General features: G+C 42.3%; 1 protein-coding gene and 1 pseudogene across 5 annotated transcripts in view; both read left to right on the top strand.

Moving 5' to 3' along the window:
- The first annotated feature begins 7,748 nt into the window (after window positions 1-7,748).
- Window positions 7,749-19,056, top strand: part of DCAF4 (DDB1 and CUL4 associated factor 4) — a 34,895-nt gene continuing 23,587 nt past the window's right edge. For 3 of the 5 annotated variants that reach the window (XM_068543350.1, XM_068543332.1, XM_068543357.1), the window contains exons 1-2: window positions 7,754-7,837; window positions 18,924-19,020. In XM_068543350.1, the coding sequence (XP_068399451.1) occupies window positions 18,932-19,020 (89 nt within the window). In that variant the 5' untranslated portion in view covers window positions 7,754-7,837; window positions 18,924-18,931. Of the gene's footprint in view, window positions 7,838-18,923; window positions 19,021-19,056 lie in introns of all 5 variants that reach the window. The other 2 variants (XM_068543342.1, XM_068543362.1) reach the window with 2 other exon arrangements.
- LOC137775215 (CBY1-interacting BAR domain-containing protein 1-like) lies at window positions 9,260-10,238 on the top strand (annotated as a pseudogene).

Below are 19,056 nucleotides of genomic sequence, written 5' to 3'. Positions count from 1 at the left end.
AAAGGTGTAAGCAGAATACGGTATTTGTTTTTCCTTTCTGACTTACTTCACTCTGTATGACAGACTCTAGGTCCATCCACCTCACTACAAATAACTCAATTTAGTTCCTTTTTATGGCTGAGTAATATTCCATTGTATATATGTGCCACATCTTCTTTATCCATTCATCTGTTGATGGACACTTAGGTTGCTTCCATGTCCTGGCTATTGTAAATAGAGCTGCAATGAACATTTTGGTACATGACTCTTTTTGAATTATGGTTTTCTCAGGGTATATGCCCAGTAGTGGGATTGCTGGCTCGTATGGTAGTTCTATTTTTAGTTTTTTAAGGAACCTCCATACTGGAATCTAAAAAAAAAAAAAAAAAAGGTCATGAAAAACCTAGGGGCAAGATGGGAATAAAGACACAGACCTACTAGAGGATGGACCTGAGGATACGGGGAGGGGGAAGGATAAGCTGTGACAAAGTGAGAGAGTGGCATGGACATATATACACTACCAAACATAAAATAGATAGCTAGTGGGAAGCAGCCACATAGCACAGGGAGATCAGCTTGGTGCTTTGTGGCCACCTGGAGGGGTGGGATAGGGAGGGTGGGAGGGAGGGAAACACGGGAGGGAGGAGATGTGAGGACATATGAATATGTATAACTGATTCATTTTGTTATTAGCAGAAACTAACACACCATTGTAAAGCAATTATACTCCAATAAAGATGTTAAAAAAAAAAAAAAAGGTGTAAGCAGAATAAAAAGAGACAAGGCCATTGGGGCACCCACGAGCTAGCAACAGTGGGAACCTATTACCACTAGGAGCCTTGAAGGGACAAGGGGAGGAAATGGAATTTTTGGAGCCTGATGAGAGCTGGAGCCAGAGGAGGGGCTGCAAGCAGATAATACATCCCAAATCAGGCAAGGGATTCTCTCTCCTCCCACTCACCAATCTCCTGCTTGTCGAACTCAATCAGAAAGCAGGCTGCAGAGGCGCCAACATAATACATTTTGTAGATATGCAGAGAGCAGGGCAAAGAAGGATGGGGGGATACATAAAGAGAATAATCAACATCACCAACCCACAGTAGCACCCCAGTCACTTCTTATCACATTATCCTGTTTCTTTTAATTGCACTTATCATGGCCTCATTTTATTTTTATTTCTTTTTTCCCCTCCCCCCCACCATTAGAATGTAAGCTCCTTGAAATTAAGGATTTTGTCTCTCCAAAACTATATTCTCACATGGAGTGCTGGAGCCCAGGAGGAGTGAGGAAGGCATCCTCTTTGTGGGGGGTGGAGAGTATGGCCCAGCACAGGTTCTCAGAACCTGTGTGGGGTTAGAAGGGCATCTGCATTGGGGAGGGGGTAGTGGCAGAGACTCCTCTATGTATGGCCACATACAGAGGGACTGTCCAAATAAGTAAATAAAAAAAGATAATGGGAACTTCACTGTTGGAGAAAGGAGATACAAATATAGAAAGGGAAAAAACTTGAATGAGCCCTGTGGTGATGGATTACAATTGAAAGTATTGGTGTGAACCCATGGTTTTCAAGATAGATAGATAGATAAATGTAGATGTAAATGCATATGCATGTTTGTGTTGTGTGTGGGAGTGTGTGGGTATATATTCCCAACTGCAACCCTGAGTTCCAGTATCCTTGGAATAGGGATACCCTAATAGCAATGAGTACACTTGGCACTCAGATCTTGGCTTCTAAATACCAATTTCCACTAAATGGGACTTGGACTCCTTAGAGAAATGACTCATTCCAGGCCTGGGCAGAAAAAGTACAAGATGAGCCTGGAACATCTTTTGCCAGAAAAGAATGATCAAAGAATGATGAGAACATGTCAAAAGAACACAGAAGTAGGTAGGAAGAGCTTCTACTAGCAAAACTGGGACTATTTGAGCATCAAAGTAAATGATAAGCATGGATTTAACCCACTGAATAACAGAGGAAACCATAAGCCCATAAATTAATTAAATGTTTGATAAAGAGTAGGATATTTACATAGACTTACAAATACTAGCCAAATTACAAAAAGATAAAGAGTGATATTGTACCATGGTTATATGAGATGTTACCACTGGGGAAGTTATATGAAAGGTACAGGGACCTCTCTGCACTATTTTTGCAACTTCCTGTGAGTCTATAATTAGTCTATAATTATTTCAATTTTTTTTTTAATTTTTATTTTTTAAATAAAAAAAAAAGAGTAACTTTACATTGCAGAAGCCTGGCTGGCATCACCTTAATCAAGAAGTGAAAATTAACGTCATCCATAATGGGACCAACCAAAATCACGTGCCACCTGATAGGATGCAATGAGAAGAATGCCGTGTCACTTCTCTGATTTTCCTGTTGAACATGCAGTCTGAATCCAATCATGGTAAACATTAGACAAACCCAAATTGAAGGCCCAAACTGAGGGACATTCTACAAATTAACTGGACCATAATCTTCAAAAGTGTCAAGGTTATGAAAATTTAAAAAGGACTTAAGAGATATAACTAAATATATGTGATTCTGAATAGATCCTTTTGCCATTAAGAAAAGTATTGGGACAATGGGTGATACTTGAGTGGGACCAAGGATTAGATGGTAGTGGTCTAAAAGTGTTAATTTCCTGATTTTGATGGTTATCTTGAGAATATGTAGGAGAGTACCCTTGTTTGCAGAAAATACAACTAAAAGTATTCCAGTGTGAAAGTTCTCTGTACGTAGTTGGAATTTTCTATTAGTTTGTGATTGTTTCAAAAAGAAATTTTTTTAATTATTAAAAAAATACAACTACATCTCTAGCACCTAGAACAGGCATGGCATTCCAAGGGCTCAATAAATATTTGTTGAAGGAATTAATGAACTATATAAACAACTACAACAAATACATGCTTAGAAATAAAGACATCCAAATATTAACAGTGGTTTTTTGGAGGTATGGATTTATCATAGGTAATTTGGGTATATTTTTTATTTTATGCTTCTCTGTTTCTTAAATTTTCTGAATCAAGCATGTTTTTATTAATTGTTAAATTGGTCAGGCTGCTAACTAGCTAAGAATAATATTTTAGAAGCACCACAAGTCTCATCCTTGGGTTTCTGGATTCCGACATTTGATGTTATCAGTTACTTGGACCAGACCCTTGGAAACTGCTTCTGTCCACCCAAGTACATAGAATACCAATACTATAGGTTAATTATTACTGGGATATATAACTTCCTGGTGTCTAGAATATTCTTGCCCATTACTCAGGGCTCCCTCCTTCCCAGAATCATGTCCTGAGTCATAGAATCGGTCATCATCAGTTCAGTGAACGTGTAATCATAATAAGGGGTTTGGAGAGTTTTGTGGGATGTTTAATTCACGTTAGGGAAAGGACTGGAGAATTACTCTGGATCCAGATTTCCAGTGACCAAGACATTCACATCCCTTGGATACTACTGAATAAACATTGGTAAATTCTGATGAAAAGAATCTTTTTTCTGGGCTCTGGGTGGACTGTTATCACATAATGGACACGTTATGTTTCTCTTGTATTGATTATATTTTGGATCAGTGTCTCCATGATGGGATTTGACAGATGTCTTAGTTCCTTTAATAACTCATTTACATGTCACCTCTTAAAATGAACAACTTCTGCAGTTGGTTGCTGTGCATAGTATGCAGATTTAATTAACATTTAAATTTTATATTTTAATAGGTAATATATGCCAATAGTCAAAATTCAAAAGGTACAAAGGGGTGAAAAGCTCTCTCCCATCCCTGTCACCTAACCACCCAGGTCCCCTCCCTAGAGGTAACTGATATCATTCCAGGGAGATATACATACATACACATATATTTTTCACCCTATGTAATTTTTTTTTAAATTTTCATTTATTTATTTATTTATTTATGGCTGCGTTGGGTCTTTGTTGCTGCGCGCGGGCTTTCTCTAGTTGCCACGAGCGGGGGCTACTCTTTGTTGCGGTGTGCAGTCTTCTCATTGCGGTGGCTTCTCTTGTTGCAGAGCACGGGTTCTAGGCGCGCGGGCTTCAGTAGTTGTGGCGTGCAGGCTCTAGAGCACGGGCTCAGTAGTTGTGGCACACAGGCTTAATTGCTCTGAGGCATGTGGGATCTTCCCAGACCAGGGCTTGAACCCGTGTCCCCTGCATTGACAGGCGGACTCCCAACCACTGCACCACAAGGGAAGCCCACCCTATGTAATATTTTATGTACTGTTCTTCACCTTCCTTTTTTCACCAAGAATCTATCTTGGAGGTAATTTTACATTAGTATATAAAGAGCCTCCTTTTTTTAATTTTAAGTACACAGTATTCCACTGAATGAATGTACCATCACTTTTTTAACTAGTCTCTAACTAATGGACACTAAGATGGCTTCCAAACTTTCACTATTACATGATGTTCCATGTACCTAAGTTATTTTGCACATAAGCAAATATATTTTTAGGATGAATTCCTAGTAGTGTGATTGCTAGGTCAAAGGTATATGCATTTTTAATTTTGATAAATATTGATATATTGTCAAATTGTCTCCCTTAGAGCTTGTATGAGAGCTTCACTGAATATTAACAAACTTTTGGATTTTGCCTATCTGGTTATGAAAAAGGATATGTCAGAGGAGTTTTAAACTATATTTTCCTTACACTGAGTGAGGTTGAGCATCCTTTCATGTTGACTTCCTTTTCTGCATAGTTGGTATAGCCACGGCTCCTTTTTCTATTGAGTTTATTTGTAGAAGCACTTTATGTTTTAGGAAAATTAGCCTTTTCTGTGATACAAGCTGTAGATATTTTATACCAAATTGGAGTATGTCTTTCGACTTTCATTACGATAGTTTTCGCCTTGAGAGCTCAAACTCTGGAAATTACCTGGGTTTGAATCTTGGCTCTGCCACTCACTAGCTTGAGCAAGTTACTTAACCTCTCTGTGACTCAATTCATCAGTAAAGTGGTGATATTAATAGTACCTGCCTCACAGGGTTGTTGTAATTAAAAGAACAATATATGGAAAGGGCTTAGAAAATATGTGGTACATGACAAGGACTATAAAAAGTATTGTGGTTTTTTTTAATGTAGTCAAAGTTAATGTTGATTCATTTTAGGTGCCGTTTCAAAGAAAAACATATTTGCCTTGGCTTCAAATTCTGGAGATAAATGAAAAAAAGAAATTATTCTCACTTTTGATAAGGAATATGCACTATTTACATACCAAGCCATCCACATAATAAAGGGTGCCCAGTCCATGGGAGTGTAGACCAAGCAGTGAGGTGCTTTATGGTCACTGCATTTACTCCTCACAACCACTCTCTTCAATAAACAAGGTCCCACTGTATAGCACAGGAAACTGTATTCAATATTCTGTGATAAGCCAGAATGGAAAGGAATATGAAAAAGAATATATATATGTCTAACTGAATCACTCTGCTGTAGAGCAGAAATTAACACAACATTGTAAATCAACTATACTTCAATAAAATAAATTTAAATACATATATTTAAATATTATATATATATTTGGGGAAAAAACCCGCTTCAGCAGGTATCATTATCCTCATTTTATCTATGAGGAAATTGAGGTTCAGAGATGCCAAAAGACTTGCCCAAGGTCAAGCTTCCTTTGTGCATTGATTTGCAAATATTCTTTAATCCTTTCTCTTGGCATGCCTGCTGCAGGTCCCCAAGGCATATCCTGTGCCTATACCCGGTTCCCTCAGTGAACACTCAAGAGACCCCTCTGGTTGGCTGTTTGCCATTCATTCACTCAGCAAGCCCCAAGCCAACTCCTTCTGACTTCCTCCCATGACCCTGGCTCTTCAGCTTGGAATCCCTTTTGACTCCTGACACAGAGTTCGTCAAGTCTTACAGATTCTCCCTCCTCTGAAATGTATCTCAACTCTACCCCTCCCTTCCATCCCAGCTGCCACCACTATGTTTCAACCCTGACTACCTTTCGCAGGGACTGTAGCTGCACTAAGCTTCTAAGGAAGCTTCCAGCTGCCTTCCACAACCTTTCCTCTCCAGTTTCTTCTACAGTGCTGCCCAGGTGATTTCCCTAAACCACAGCTCTAGTCTTATCACTCCCCAACTCTCAAACCTTCAGAGGCTCCCTCTGCCAGCTCCTTACCCTTGACATTTGACCCAACCTATTCTGCCAGTTTTGCTTCCAAGACTCCCTACCCATCCAGCCAAAACGAATGCTTCACTACTCCATGAACAGGCTTCCAGTCAGCTTGTTTGTTCAGCTTCGGATTTCTCTCTCTGCTCTCTCTTCCAGGCAGCTCAAGCTTCAAGAAGCTGTCCTTTATTCTGACTATACTCACTTCTCTCCTTACCCTCATCACCTCTTCCCACTCCACACCCTTTCTTATACAAAATCCTTTAGAGGCAGAATCCTACCTTCCTTGTTATTTACTGAAATGCTTTCACACACAAGTACAACTGATAAACCCCACAACCTATTTTCTAATGGGTCTAGCCACTCAACAGGGCCCTGGGTTAACAGGGCACATGGTGTGCCAGGCCTGCTCGTGGCAACAACCAAGCCTGGCCCATTTGAACCCAGCTCTCCTCACAAAACTGTGACTTCTGCATAAAGAACAGACCTGTAGTTGCCAAGGGGAAGTCGGGTGAGGGAGGGATGGAGTGAGAGATTGGGGTTAGCAGAGTATAAATAGGATGTTTAAACAACAAGGTCCTACTGCGTAGCGCAGGGAACTATAGACAATATCCCGTAATAAACCATAATGGAAAAGAACATGAAAAATAATATATATATGTATAACTGAATCACTTTGTTGTACACCAGAAACTAATACCTTGTAAATCAACTATACTTCAATAAAAATAAAAATAAACCATATCTAGATTTTAAAAAAAAAAAAAAAGCAAACTGTCACTTCTGGTCAAGGGCCCTTCACAGGCTTACATCTTTCTTTTAGATCTGACGGCTGTCAACTGATACCTAGAACAGGCACAGCACAAAGAGACCATTCTGGAAATATTAGTGGTATGAACGAACTTTGCACTGGAGAGAACATCAGAACGTTAGATCAACTTCCTTGTTTCAACAGAAGAAATCAAGGCACAGAAAGGGAAGAGACTCGCCCTAGTTCACACAGCAAGAAGGAACCAGAACTAGATCTAGAACCAAGGCCTCCTGACTGAAGTTCAGGGCACGCTCCTCTGCACCTTGGAGCCACGCAGACCTAGGGTCAGCAGCCTCAGCTACCAGAGGTCACAACCAAACACGTCACCACCAGTACAACACGTGTTGCTTTTTCCTCGCACTCATCTCAGAGCCTCCTTCGCCCTTTCCACAACACAATCTTTCCTCCTCCCTAAGTAACAGTTTTAAAGGTAGAGATCTTCAGCGGCGAGAGGGCTTCCCTGTCAACCGGGTTGGACACAGAAAATACCCAGTGCTGGGTGGGGTTCCCACCGCTAGAGAAGAGGTAGCGTCGGAGCTCCCGGGGTCCGAACTCAGCCTCCGGCCCCGCCCCGGCCCTGCCCCCAAGCGCGCCCGGCCATGCCCCAAACGCGCCAAGCCCAATCAAGCCTGCCGCCGACTCGCTGCATCGTCGCCAGGCCTGGGCGGAGCCGAGCTCCCAATCCCCTCCCCCTCCCTAAGATCCACCCCATTGGCGTAGACAGTCAGAAAACGCGTCCAATGAGAAGGAAGGGGCGGCCGCTATGGCCCTATCCGCTGCGACAACGCGAGAACGAAACAACTAACTGGCAGACTCTAGACCTCGGTCTTTCCGCGTCCTTCTACGCTTAGCTCCTACTCTTGTAGACCCTGCGCCCGAGGGAGAGCCGGAAAGGCCCCTCTGATCAAGTAAGTCTACGCTGACTTAAGTAGTGTTGGCGTCGGTACGGGAGCGGCTGCTGGTACCCCGACAGAGCTCGGGGTGGGATGGGGGTGGGGGGAAGGCCCGAGAAAGGGGCGGGGAGGAGCCGAGCACGTGGAACGCCTGCACGACCCTGGCGTGGGTGGCTGGCTGGGCCGGCGAGCTCCGGCTGTGGGGAATCGGTGGGCGGGTGAAGCTCGCGCGTCTTGTCGGATCTGCCGCCGTAAAGACGGGGGGAGGGGGACCCCGAGTGTCGCCTCTCCGTGTCCGCCCTGAAGGAGAGTTTTTCTAAATCCTTATGTGAAGTTGCCACCCAACACCTGCCAGTGAATGGACTGCGGGCCCTTGGTGGCGGCTTACCTGAAAGTTCAGGTTGAGGCTGATTTTTTCAGACAGGTCAGCATAACAGCTAACGCAAGCGCCTCGTGAGTGCTTAGGCACTGCCAACTGCTTTACAGACATTTACTAAGCTTTCCATACACCAGCCCAGTGAGGTAGGTGGTAGTGTAATACCTCCGTCAGACGCAGAAGAGCTCTAGTGAGGTTGTCGCTTACCTGAGGTAACTCGCGAACTGGTAAAGTAACGGAGCCGTGGGATGAACCCAAGCTTCCCGAGGTAACCTCCACACCGGGTTACGGTAGCGACAAAGCCACGCCTTCCACGCTAGCGCCTGCCGTGTCCAGGAAGGCTCGTCGTCTCCCCAGTTGTCCTTAGAAACCATGACACCCCGTCCCCCGCGACGGGCGTGGTGTGGTCCACAGACCTTGGCAGACGCAGAAACAGCCCGAAGGAAAGAAGACTGAGACCACAGCTTCCTGGAGGAAACAGAAGTCCAAAACCCCACACTCCAGTTTTAAATAACGGTGGAGACTGTAGTTGAGGTGGTGTCCTGGGGCCGGACCAGCAGGGGTGGAATGCCGTTTCCCCCACGCACTGTGTCTTTATGGGCAGCATGCTTAGCCCTCTAAGATTCCATTTCCTCATTTGTGAGGTAGAGTTTTAAATAAAGGCCGACACAGGGTGGCCACGGCAAGCCCCCGGTGGAGGCCATTTTGCCTAGGGCTTTTCAAACCAGTGGCGTTAGCGTTTTCCACGCTGCAGTCCAGTAGCCTCTATAATCCCCATAAACCTGTCGCTGGATATTTAGGATGTGCCTCACTCATAAATGGTATAGTACTGCTGTAGTAGAAAATCTTTTTTTGTTTGAGGGATATAATTCACATACCATAAAATTCTCCGTTTTAGTGTACGGGTTGGCAGGTTTTGTAGAATATTCGCAAGGTCGTGCGACCATCTTATTCCAGAACATTTTCATCACCCCAAAAATAAGCACTGTGGCCCCGGCGCGGCCTAGGCCGAGGCATTGTTAGGCTCCAGGCCCCGGGCTCCGGGCCACGTGCTCGGCAGGATGCTGAGGCGGCTGCTCAGGTGCGGGCAGTGGAGCCTCCGCCCCGTGCTGAATTTCGGCTGTGGGCCGAAGCCGAGACCGGGCCCACCTCTCACAGAGGCCGGGAGGGGGGCTGCCCGCCACCCCTCAAGCCTGAGGCCCACAGGCCGGGCCTTTTCGGGTCGCACCGTCGGAGTTTGGCGGCCAGGCCCAGAATGGCGTCTTGGGGGAGGGGAAGGAAGCGGTACCCGGAAACTGGGCCGCTCAAACCGGGAGCAGTTTCGAGAGCTGCGCCAAGTCTTTGGCGCGCCTGCGCAGAAACCTGCCCGGCTGCGAGGCAGAGCCGACTCTTCTGCGAGAGCGTCTCCGTGGAGACCACAGATTTGAACAAGGGCCGGAAAAAGCGCTGAGGAGTGTGCCGTACCTAAGGATTATCGGTACGCCACCGCAGCTGAGAGACTTGCGGCCGAAGGAACCATTGTAGAAACGAAACGGGATGACCTCACAGCGACATCAGCATCAAGGAATGGAGAAGCTAAGCAGCTGCCTGAAGTAGAAAGGACAAGTCAGCACACCCATGCGCTGGACATGTTATTTCATGGCGAACCCACTTACAGAGAGCTACCCTGGATGCTGTGCAAACTACGCTCATCTGGAGGAAACTGTTGGCAGTTTTGAAAAGCAGAAAGTAAAGGATATAAAGACTGTATTTTCAGAATTTATCACTACTGAAATGCTATTTCAGAGCAAAGCTTCAGAGGTATACACTGGTGCCTACCAAAATATACAAAAGATTGATGAGAAGATGTGAGGTTTTCAGAAGCTCTAGGTATTCACCCGATTATCCATCTCACTTGTATATTGTAAGAGCAAATTCAGAGTTGCCTTTTCAGAGATTTTTTTTAGCTAAGTGTCTGCAACAGGACAGGTGTCCACTTGTGGACTAAGAGGGGATCAACAAGAAGAAGATGAATTAGACATTACAGAAGAAGAAAATTAATTTTCCTCAGTACATGTCTCATTTCCGTTTTTATCTTAATATGACTCAGAATTCAGGATTGCTGAATTGTAAAACTTTATTCTGGCTTGCTATGCTAAACATCAAAATGGAATGCTCCTGAAAATAGGGGAGAAAAATGGAAGGATATTTATGCTGATCTAAAATGAAGGTTTTAAAAAATATTACACACCCAGTCATTTCAACTTCCTACTTAGTGATATATGATGTTTTTGTATAACTCCCACACTTTTTTTTTTTTCTTAAGATTATGGGTTTCAGAGTATTTCATATTAATGTACTGTACCTGGTTGGGAGTCCTATAGTAAAGTAGATATCAAAAACCAAAAGATCTACCAATTCCATTTAGCTTCTTTTAGGTTGACTCCGCAAAAGGATCCTATCTAGTCATTCTGATTAAATATAAATTCTATCCCATGAAGCTTTAAATAAAAAGACAAGTTTTCTTTTCTTGAAAAAACTTTTACTGAAACATGAAGTTTCATCATTTGATCTGTAAATTTACCTTTCAACAAGTGTATAATCAAACAGAATAAAGGAAATATGACACCAATATATCCATGTTTTACAAATGAACAAAGCATAAATTTTAGTTTAGAGTCACATTCAACTTGATTCTGGCTTTAAAGCAAAACTGCTGTCATACTCAGAGAGAACAGACTTGTGGTTGCCAGGGGGGAGGGGCGGGGGGAGGTTGGGGTTAGCAGATGTAAGCTGTTATATATAGAATGGATGGATAAACAACAAGATCCTACTGTATAGCACGGAGAAGTATATTCAATATCCTATGATAAACCATAATTGAAAAGAATATTTTAAAAAGAATATATATGTATAACTGAATCATTTTGCTGTATGGCAGAAATTAACACGTTATAAATCAACTATACTTGAATTAAAAAAATTCTTTTTAAACTGTTGTCATACTAAAGTATTATACATGGTACTACAGCCTTTGGAAAGCTAGTAATTTGGTGGAATGTTGCCTAAAAAAACATAAACTAGAACACATGGAACACCATAAATCATTTAAAATTCTATAAAAAATTTTCTAAGCTACCACCTAGATAATAAAAAGATATAACAGTTATTCTTGGAAACATAAAACAATTTAATCAGAGTCTTTATCAACTCATCTGGGGTAACTGGAAAAAGCAATTATTCATAACAGAAAAGCAGACTTTCGAGAAGCTATAAAAAAAGGACCTGAACCTTTATACTCCCTGTTCTGTACCCCCTCTTCCTTCAGCACCTGGAAAACCACTTCTCTCTTTCTCCCTCTCTGGATTTGCCTATTCTGGAGATTTCATATACATCAAATAAATAATACAGTGTGTGGCCTTTTGTGTCCCACTTCTTTCACTTAGCATAGTGTTTTCAGGGTTCATCCACATTGTAGCATGCCTCAGTACTACATTCTTTTTATGGCTGAATAACATTCTGTTGTATGGATGTGCTATATTTTGTTTATTGAGTCATCAGTTGATGGAAACTTGGATTGTTTACACTTTGGGGCAATTATGAATAATGCTGCTATGAACATTACTGTCCAGATTTTTATATGGCCATATGTTTTCATTTCTGCTGGATTTTGCTAGGTCATATGGTAACTCTATGTCGAACCTTTTGAGGAACTGCCAAACTGTTTTCCAAAGTGACTGCAGCATTTACGTTCCCACCGGCAGTGTGTGAGGGTTCCAATTTCTCCACATTCTCACCAATACTTGTTATTTGGGTTTGTTTGTTGTTTTATTATAACAATCCTGGTAGGTGTAAAGTGATATCTTATTGTGGTTTTTATTTTCATCTACCTATTGACTAATGATGAGCATCTTTTCGTGTTCTAAGTAGCCATTTGTGTATCTTTGAAGAAACGTCTTCAGATTTTTTTCCTTACTTTTTGAGTTATTTTTTTCTTGTTGAGTTTATATATTCTGGATACTAGGTCCTTATCAAATATACGATTTAAAAATATTTTCTCCCATTCTGTGGGTTGTCCTTTCACTTTCTTTTTTTTTTTTGAAGTGAATGGTGGTGTTTCTTTTTTTAATTTATTTTATTTTTGGCTGCATTGGGTCTTTGTGGCTGTGCGTGGGCTTTTCTCTAGTTGTGGCGAGTGGGGCCTACTCTTCGTTGCAGTGCACAGGCTTCTTATTGCTGTGGCTTCTCTTGTTGCAGAGCACGGGCTCTAGGTGCGCGGGCTCAGTAGTTGTGCCTCGTGGGCTTAGTTGCTCCATGGCATGTGGGATCTTCCCGGACCAGGGCTCAAACCCATGTCCCCTGCGTTGGCAGGCGGATTCTTAACCACTGCGCCACCAGGGAAGCCCCCTTTTCACTTTCTTGATAGTGTGTTTGCACAAAAGTTTTTACTTTTGATGAAGTCTACTTAATCTATTTTTTCTTGTGCTTTAGGTGTCATATTTAAGAAACCATTGCTTATTGAAAGTTCATGATGATTTATACCTTTGTTTTCTTCTAAAAGTCTTACAGTTTTAGAGCTTGGATCCATGAGTTAATTTTTGTATATGATGTGAAGTAGGAATCGGATTCATTCTTTTGCAGGTGAGTGTCCAGGTGTCCGAGCAGTTGAAAAGATTATTCTTTCCCCCACTGAATGGTCTTGGTCAAAAATCAATTGGCATTGGTATATGGGTTTATTTCTGGACTCTCAGTTCTACTCCATTGATCTATGTTGCTATCCTTGTGCCAGTACCAGTGTCTTGATTACTGTAGCATTGAAATTGGAAAGTGTGAGTCCTCCAACTTTGCTCTTTTTTCAAGATTGTTTTCACTCTTCTGTGTCCCTTGCATTTCCATATTAATTTCAGGATCAGCTTGTCGATTTCTCCAAAGATGGCAGTTGGAATTTTGACAGTGGTTGTGTTAAATCTGTACATCAATTTGTAGACCATGTGAAGTCTTCCAATCCATGACATGGATGTCTTCCCATTTATGTAGGTCCTCTTTAATTTCTTTCAACAATGTCTTATACTTTAAGTGTACGAGTTATGCACTTATTTGTTAAGTTTATTCCTAAATACTTTATTCTTTTTGATGCTAATGTAATGTAATGCTATTGTATGGTTTTGTATTAATTTCATTTTTAGATTATTCATTGCTAGTGTATAGAAGTACAGTTGATTTTTTTATACATTTATTTATTTATTTATTTATTTTATCTTTGGCTTCGTTGGGTCTTCGTTGCTGTGCGCGGGATTTCTCTAGTTGTGGCGAACGTGGGCTACTCTTAATTGCAGTGTGCGGGCTTCTCATTGCGGTGGCTTCTCGTTGTGGAGCACAGGCTCTAGGCTCACGGGCTTCAGTAGCTGTGCCATGCGGGCTCAGTAGTTGTGGCTCGCGGGCTCTAGAGAGCAGGCTCAGTAGTTGTGGCACCTGGGCTTAGTTGCTGCACAGCATGTGGGATCTTCCCAGATCAGGGCCCGAACCTGTGTCCCCTGCATTGTTAGGCGGGTTCTTAACCACTGCGCCACCAGGGAAGCCCTGATTTTTATATATTAATCTTGTATCCTGCAACCTTGCTTAAATCATTTATTAGCTCCAGTAGTTTTTGTGTGTGTGTGTGTATTCTTTAGGATTTTCTGTATGTATAACATGTCATCTGCCAATAGAAATAGTTTTACTTCTTCGTTTCCTGTTTGCATGCCTTTTATTTCTTTTTCTTGCCTAATTTCCCCTGGCTAGAACTTCCAATACAATGTTGAATGGAAATGGTAAGAACAGACATCCTTGTCTTGTTCCTAACCTTAGGAGAAAAGCTTCCAGTCTTTCACTATTATGATGTTAGCTGTGGGGTAGATGCCCTTTATCAAGTTGTGGAAGTTACTTCTGTGCCTAGTTTTTGTCATGACAGGGTATTGGGTTTTGTCTGGTGTTTTTTCTGCATCTCTTGAGAAAATCACGTGGAGGTTTTTCCCCTCATTTATTCTGTTAATGTGGTGTATGGCGTTGATTGGTTTTTGTATGTTGAACTTGGGGTAAATCCTACTTGGTCATGGTGTATTATCCATTTTATATGCATCTAGATTTGGTTTGCTAGGATTTGGTTGAGGATCTGTGGCTGTGTCCATAAGGTAGGTTGATCTATAGTTTTCTTGTCTTGTGATACCTCTGTCTGGTTTTGGCAACAGAGGACTACTAGCTTTAGAAAGTGAGTTGGAAAATTGTAGTAAATATCTTGCCTATAATTCTTACAACCTTTTGGATTATTTTCTTCGAATCTATTCCCAGAAGAAGGCATGTACATTTAAATTACTTGATAAGTATTGCTCAATCATTTTCCAAAAAGTCAAATCATGTTTGTTTATTTGTTTGAGATTAACGTTGTCTTTCTAGAATAATGGTCTCTTAGAAATTATTATTCTTTATCCTTCAAGTACTTGAAAGCTTGTGTAAAGGCAAAGCCAAGCTCAGCCTTCCACAACACATCTTATTTAATGTCTGTGCCTGGCAGAGTGGCTCCGGAGGAGCTGGGATTCAACATTTCACCCAGAAAATTATGATTGAGTGCTTCCTATCTAGAGCAGGGTTTCTTAACCTCAGCACTATCTGGGGCTGGATAATTTGTTGTAAGGGGCTGTCCTGTATTGTAGGCTGGTTAGCTGCATCCCTGGCTTCTACCCACCAAATGCCATAGCAGCCCACCCCTCCCTGCCCCCAAGTTGTGACAAACAAAAATGTCCCTGGACATTGCCAGATGTCCCCTGGTGGGTGAAATTGCCCTTGGTTGAGAAATACCAATCTAAAAACTGATTGTGCTGACTTCATATTACTGTCCAATAAAATTGTCTCTAATTTTGAATTTTAATCCTTGCTATATATATATATTTGGCTTTGGAGCCACATTTGTCTCACTCTGTTACCATGTGCTGGTGACTTTCAAATCTATATCTTTAGCTTCATTTTCCCTCTGAATTCCCAGACCCCTGTTTACAAACATCTTGAGATTGGTTTGTTCAAAATCAGACTTAACTGTCTTCGTTCCCCAAACTGCTCCTCTTCCTTGTCTCTCAGGTCAGAACACTACCAGTTATTCATTGATCAGGTTTCAGCTGCTCTCTCTCCACCTCTCCCATGAAATTCACCTCCTAAATCTTTCTAAATTCAGGGTTCTCTATCCCAAGTATCACTTCCGTGTTTGTGGGTTCATGTAACCTGAGTTGCTACAGCAATCCTTAACTTCCAACTTATTCCCTCCACCGCTGCCTTTCTAAAATGCAGGTCTAGTCATGTTACTCAGTGAACTTACCGAGCACCCAGAGACCTCAGCATCTGACCCTGCCTGCCTCTCTAGCCTAATCTCCCAGCCCCTGTACTTTAGGCTCTGGCCATACCAAACTGCTTGCAGGCCCCTCACTCTGCCAGCCTTGCCTGATGGACTGGGTTCAAACTCACTCTCCCCTCTGGCTCTTCCATTCAGAGCCATCACTCCCTTCTCTCCCACTGCAGTGCCTGCACCTGTGCTTGTGTGAGGTGGTGGTTTAGAAATATTGTCTTGGGGCTTTCCTGGTGGCGCAGTGGTTGAGAATCTGCCTGCCAATGCAGGGGACACGGGTTCGAGCCCTGGTCTGGGAAGATCCCACGTGCTGCGGAACGACTGGGCCCGTGAGCCACAATTGCTGAGCCTGCGCGTCTGGAGCCTGTGCTCCACAACAAGAGAGGCCGCAATAGTGAGAGGCCTGCGCACCGCGATGAAGAGTGGCCCCCACTTGCCGCAACTAGAGAAAGCCCTGGCACAGAAACGAAGACCCAACACAGCCATAAATAAATAAATAAACAAATACTTTAAAAAAAAAAAAAGAAAACGAAGACCCAGCACAGCCAAAAATAAATAAATAAATAGAAATATTGTCTTTGGCCAAAACCAGCACTCAACATTTATTTCGTTATTTACCATGTCCTTCTGATTGTGCAGTGCTCTACCGAGGACGGTGTTGCAAGTGGGCCAGTGACCCTGCGTCCTGATGGGTGATCTGACGCCTTTGACTCGCCATTACCTATGCTTTTCCACTATTCATGCATCATTTCATAACTAAAGCAAACTGAAATCATGTACGGAATGTGCAGTCTAAATAAGTTTTCATCTTTTTTTGTAGAGTTGGTTGGTAATAATGATAATCTTATGTCAATATGGCTTATTTTTCTTACCAGTTTTCTTATCACCGTCCATACGTATTTCCCTTCCTGTGCACAGTGCCTTTAGCCTGTAATGTAACTAATTAATAAATACAACTTTATTCTTTGTCTGAGGCTTAAGATAATTGATCCAAAGGGAAACCTATGCATGTGGTATTCAGGAGCCATTAAAGTGGTTGCTGAGGAAAATGAATAAAATTATTATATTTTTGGATGGGGGTGGGGCAGTAGTAGAATTTCAGAGAAAGGAAATACAGATAGGTGAAAGAGCAGACTAGGAACTAGAGAGAGATCATGAACTCGCTTTGGAACATGGTCTGTGAAAGTAGACAGGAGGTAGCCTTTTATAAGAACTTGATGTTAGGTTAGAGATGAAACAGTGTTTGCAGGTGAGATTGTATTAAGTATAAAATGAAGAGGATCTGGGACAGAATGTTGGTAAACACAGAGTGGGTGACCCAAGAGAAACTAGAGAAGGATGAACTTGACAAGTACGAGGAGAACCAAGAGAAAGATATTCCAGAAACCTAGGGAAGAGTGAAGCTTTGTGGTGTCATGTGTTGTAGGAATAAGGGCTAAAAAGAGACCACTAACTTTGGCAAGTAGGTGATCATTAACCTCAGCAAGAGCATTTTAGCAGAACGGTGAGGATGGAGGAGGCCTGACTGCAGTGAGTTGAAGAATGATTGGAAAATAAAGAAGTGGCATGTGTACATATAGACCATGCTTCCAGAACATTTCTGTTCCTTTTGGATTGGAAGTGGAGCACATACAAATGAAAAACCTGAGCGTGTTTATAAGCTGAGATAAGGAGAGGGGGAGATTGATTAAACATATATGAACACAGATGTCTGCAGAGTTTGAGAAGGAAATGAGATCAACAGCCAGGAGGGATGGGTTTGCCTGGAAAAGGCACAGGGACACCTGTTTCTCCAGGACAAAAAGGAAGATGATAAGAATTAGTAAAGGCAGGCATTTGTGGAGGGGATGAAAAAGAAGTTGGGGGTGTTCGTACTGGTAACATCTCTCTTCTGGGTGAGGTAGGGAGCTATGCTGTCTACTAAGTGTGACTAAGAGGAAGTGGGAAGGGGTTTTAGGAGAGTGATAACACCCGGGATTGTTGGGAGTGAATCAGATTAGGAATAAATAAAACTAGGTCAATTTATAATGTCCCAGCAGAGGATGAAAGTGAGACATTTGTGATGACTCCAAGTCGGCATGGCTATATTGATGAGCTTTTGTAGTGCTTATTCATTCTGGCACAGGACTAGAGAGTGGCTGGTTAAACTAATCCAGGTTGTGGAGTCTGCTTCCCACTGACTCTGAAGCAGGCAAATCAAGGACTTCATTACAGAATTCACGAAATGTTTGGTTAAGTACTATACTCACTAAATTTCTCTTCCTTTGTATCGAATAGCCCCAACTCACAATCATAGGTTGACACAGAAGTCGTTGGGTAAATACTGAATTCTGGAATGTAGGTCCAGACTTCTGGTGCTCTGTTTGATGATAACAGGCACTTTCTACTCAAAAGTAGAAGTTGGAAAATAAAAGCAAATAGATTTTCTAATCTATTCTTTGGTTGCATTCAGCCCTAGAAATTTTTTTCTAATTTTGTTAACGGCATTTGAATATACTTTTAAAGTGTATTCTGTAAGATGTCACAGTGTCTCCACTGAGTGGGGAAAGGATCACCAGGTGTTGGGAAAGCATGAAACTCGCAGCAGCTGGTCTGTGTACTACAGTTCAGTCTCTTTAAGAATTCCTAATGTGATTCCCAATGTTAAAACTTGTGATGATTTGATGATTAAGTGATAAATTCAGGCCATACAAGATAAGACTTGAAAAAGCCACTCAAAATAGTTAAGGCAACATCAGTGTCTTTAAGACATCATTCCTTATTTCAACAAATGCATGTGCACATCCTTCCCTTTAACAGCTAGTGTACTTCAGGAAACTAAAACACTCTCTAAAGCACATTGAGAAGTCACATGCCACTGGCCCCATTTAATTTGTTCACAATTTTTCCTGCTTGATACTGAAACCGAGGAAGAGATAGTGTTCACGATTAACTGTTCTCTATGAATAGGGATGTGTGTGGATCGAAAGAAAAATTATTTTATGCTCTGGAGTTAATCTGGTAACAAAAAGAAGACTAGCTTAGGAGGGTTCTCATGCCAGGCTCAAACTGTTGTCGGAAAGTAATTGTGAGAGTCTGTCAACATGTCACACAGTGACCTGGGGAATGGAGGTTGGTAGGTTGTCAGGCCAGGTATCAGCTGTGAGGTAAGAGGACTGCAGCCAGAGAGATGGCTACAGACGCGTTGGGTTTTATTTGTGTGTCCACCTGGTGGCAGTCCTACAGGTAAGGCTTAGTGGCGGCTTTAATGATAACCCAGGTTGGGCCATCCTTTTGCCTAGTTCTGAGCATGAAGGAACTATCAACAAGCAAACAGAAGAGAAAGGTGTGCACACGTGCATTTGTATGTAATTTTCTTTCTTTTTCTCTTTTAGCAGCTGAAATGCATAAAAGCAGGGGGCAGAGTAGAAGACATGGGAGAAGGAGCCACCGACACAACCCTTGGTTCAGACAGCATGGTTCTAATGAGAGGCAAGTGCTGTTGCCCAGTGTCTGCCTAGCGTTGAC

This window comes from Eschrichtius robustus, chromosome 1 (genome assembly GCF_028021215.1).
Source record: "Eschrichtius robustus isolate mEscRob2 chromosome 1, mEscRob2.pri, whole genome shotgun sequence".
Taxonomy (NCBI): domain Eukaryota; kingdom Metazoa; phylum Chordata; class Mammalia; order Artiodactyla; family Eschrichtiidae; genus Eschrichtius; species Eschrichtius robustus.
Note: the sequence above shows the minus strand (reverse complement) of the source record. Positions and strands in the feature narration are given on the sequence as shown.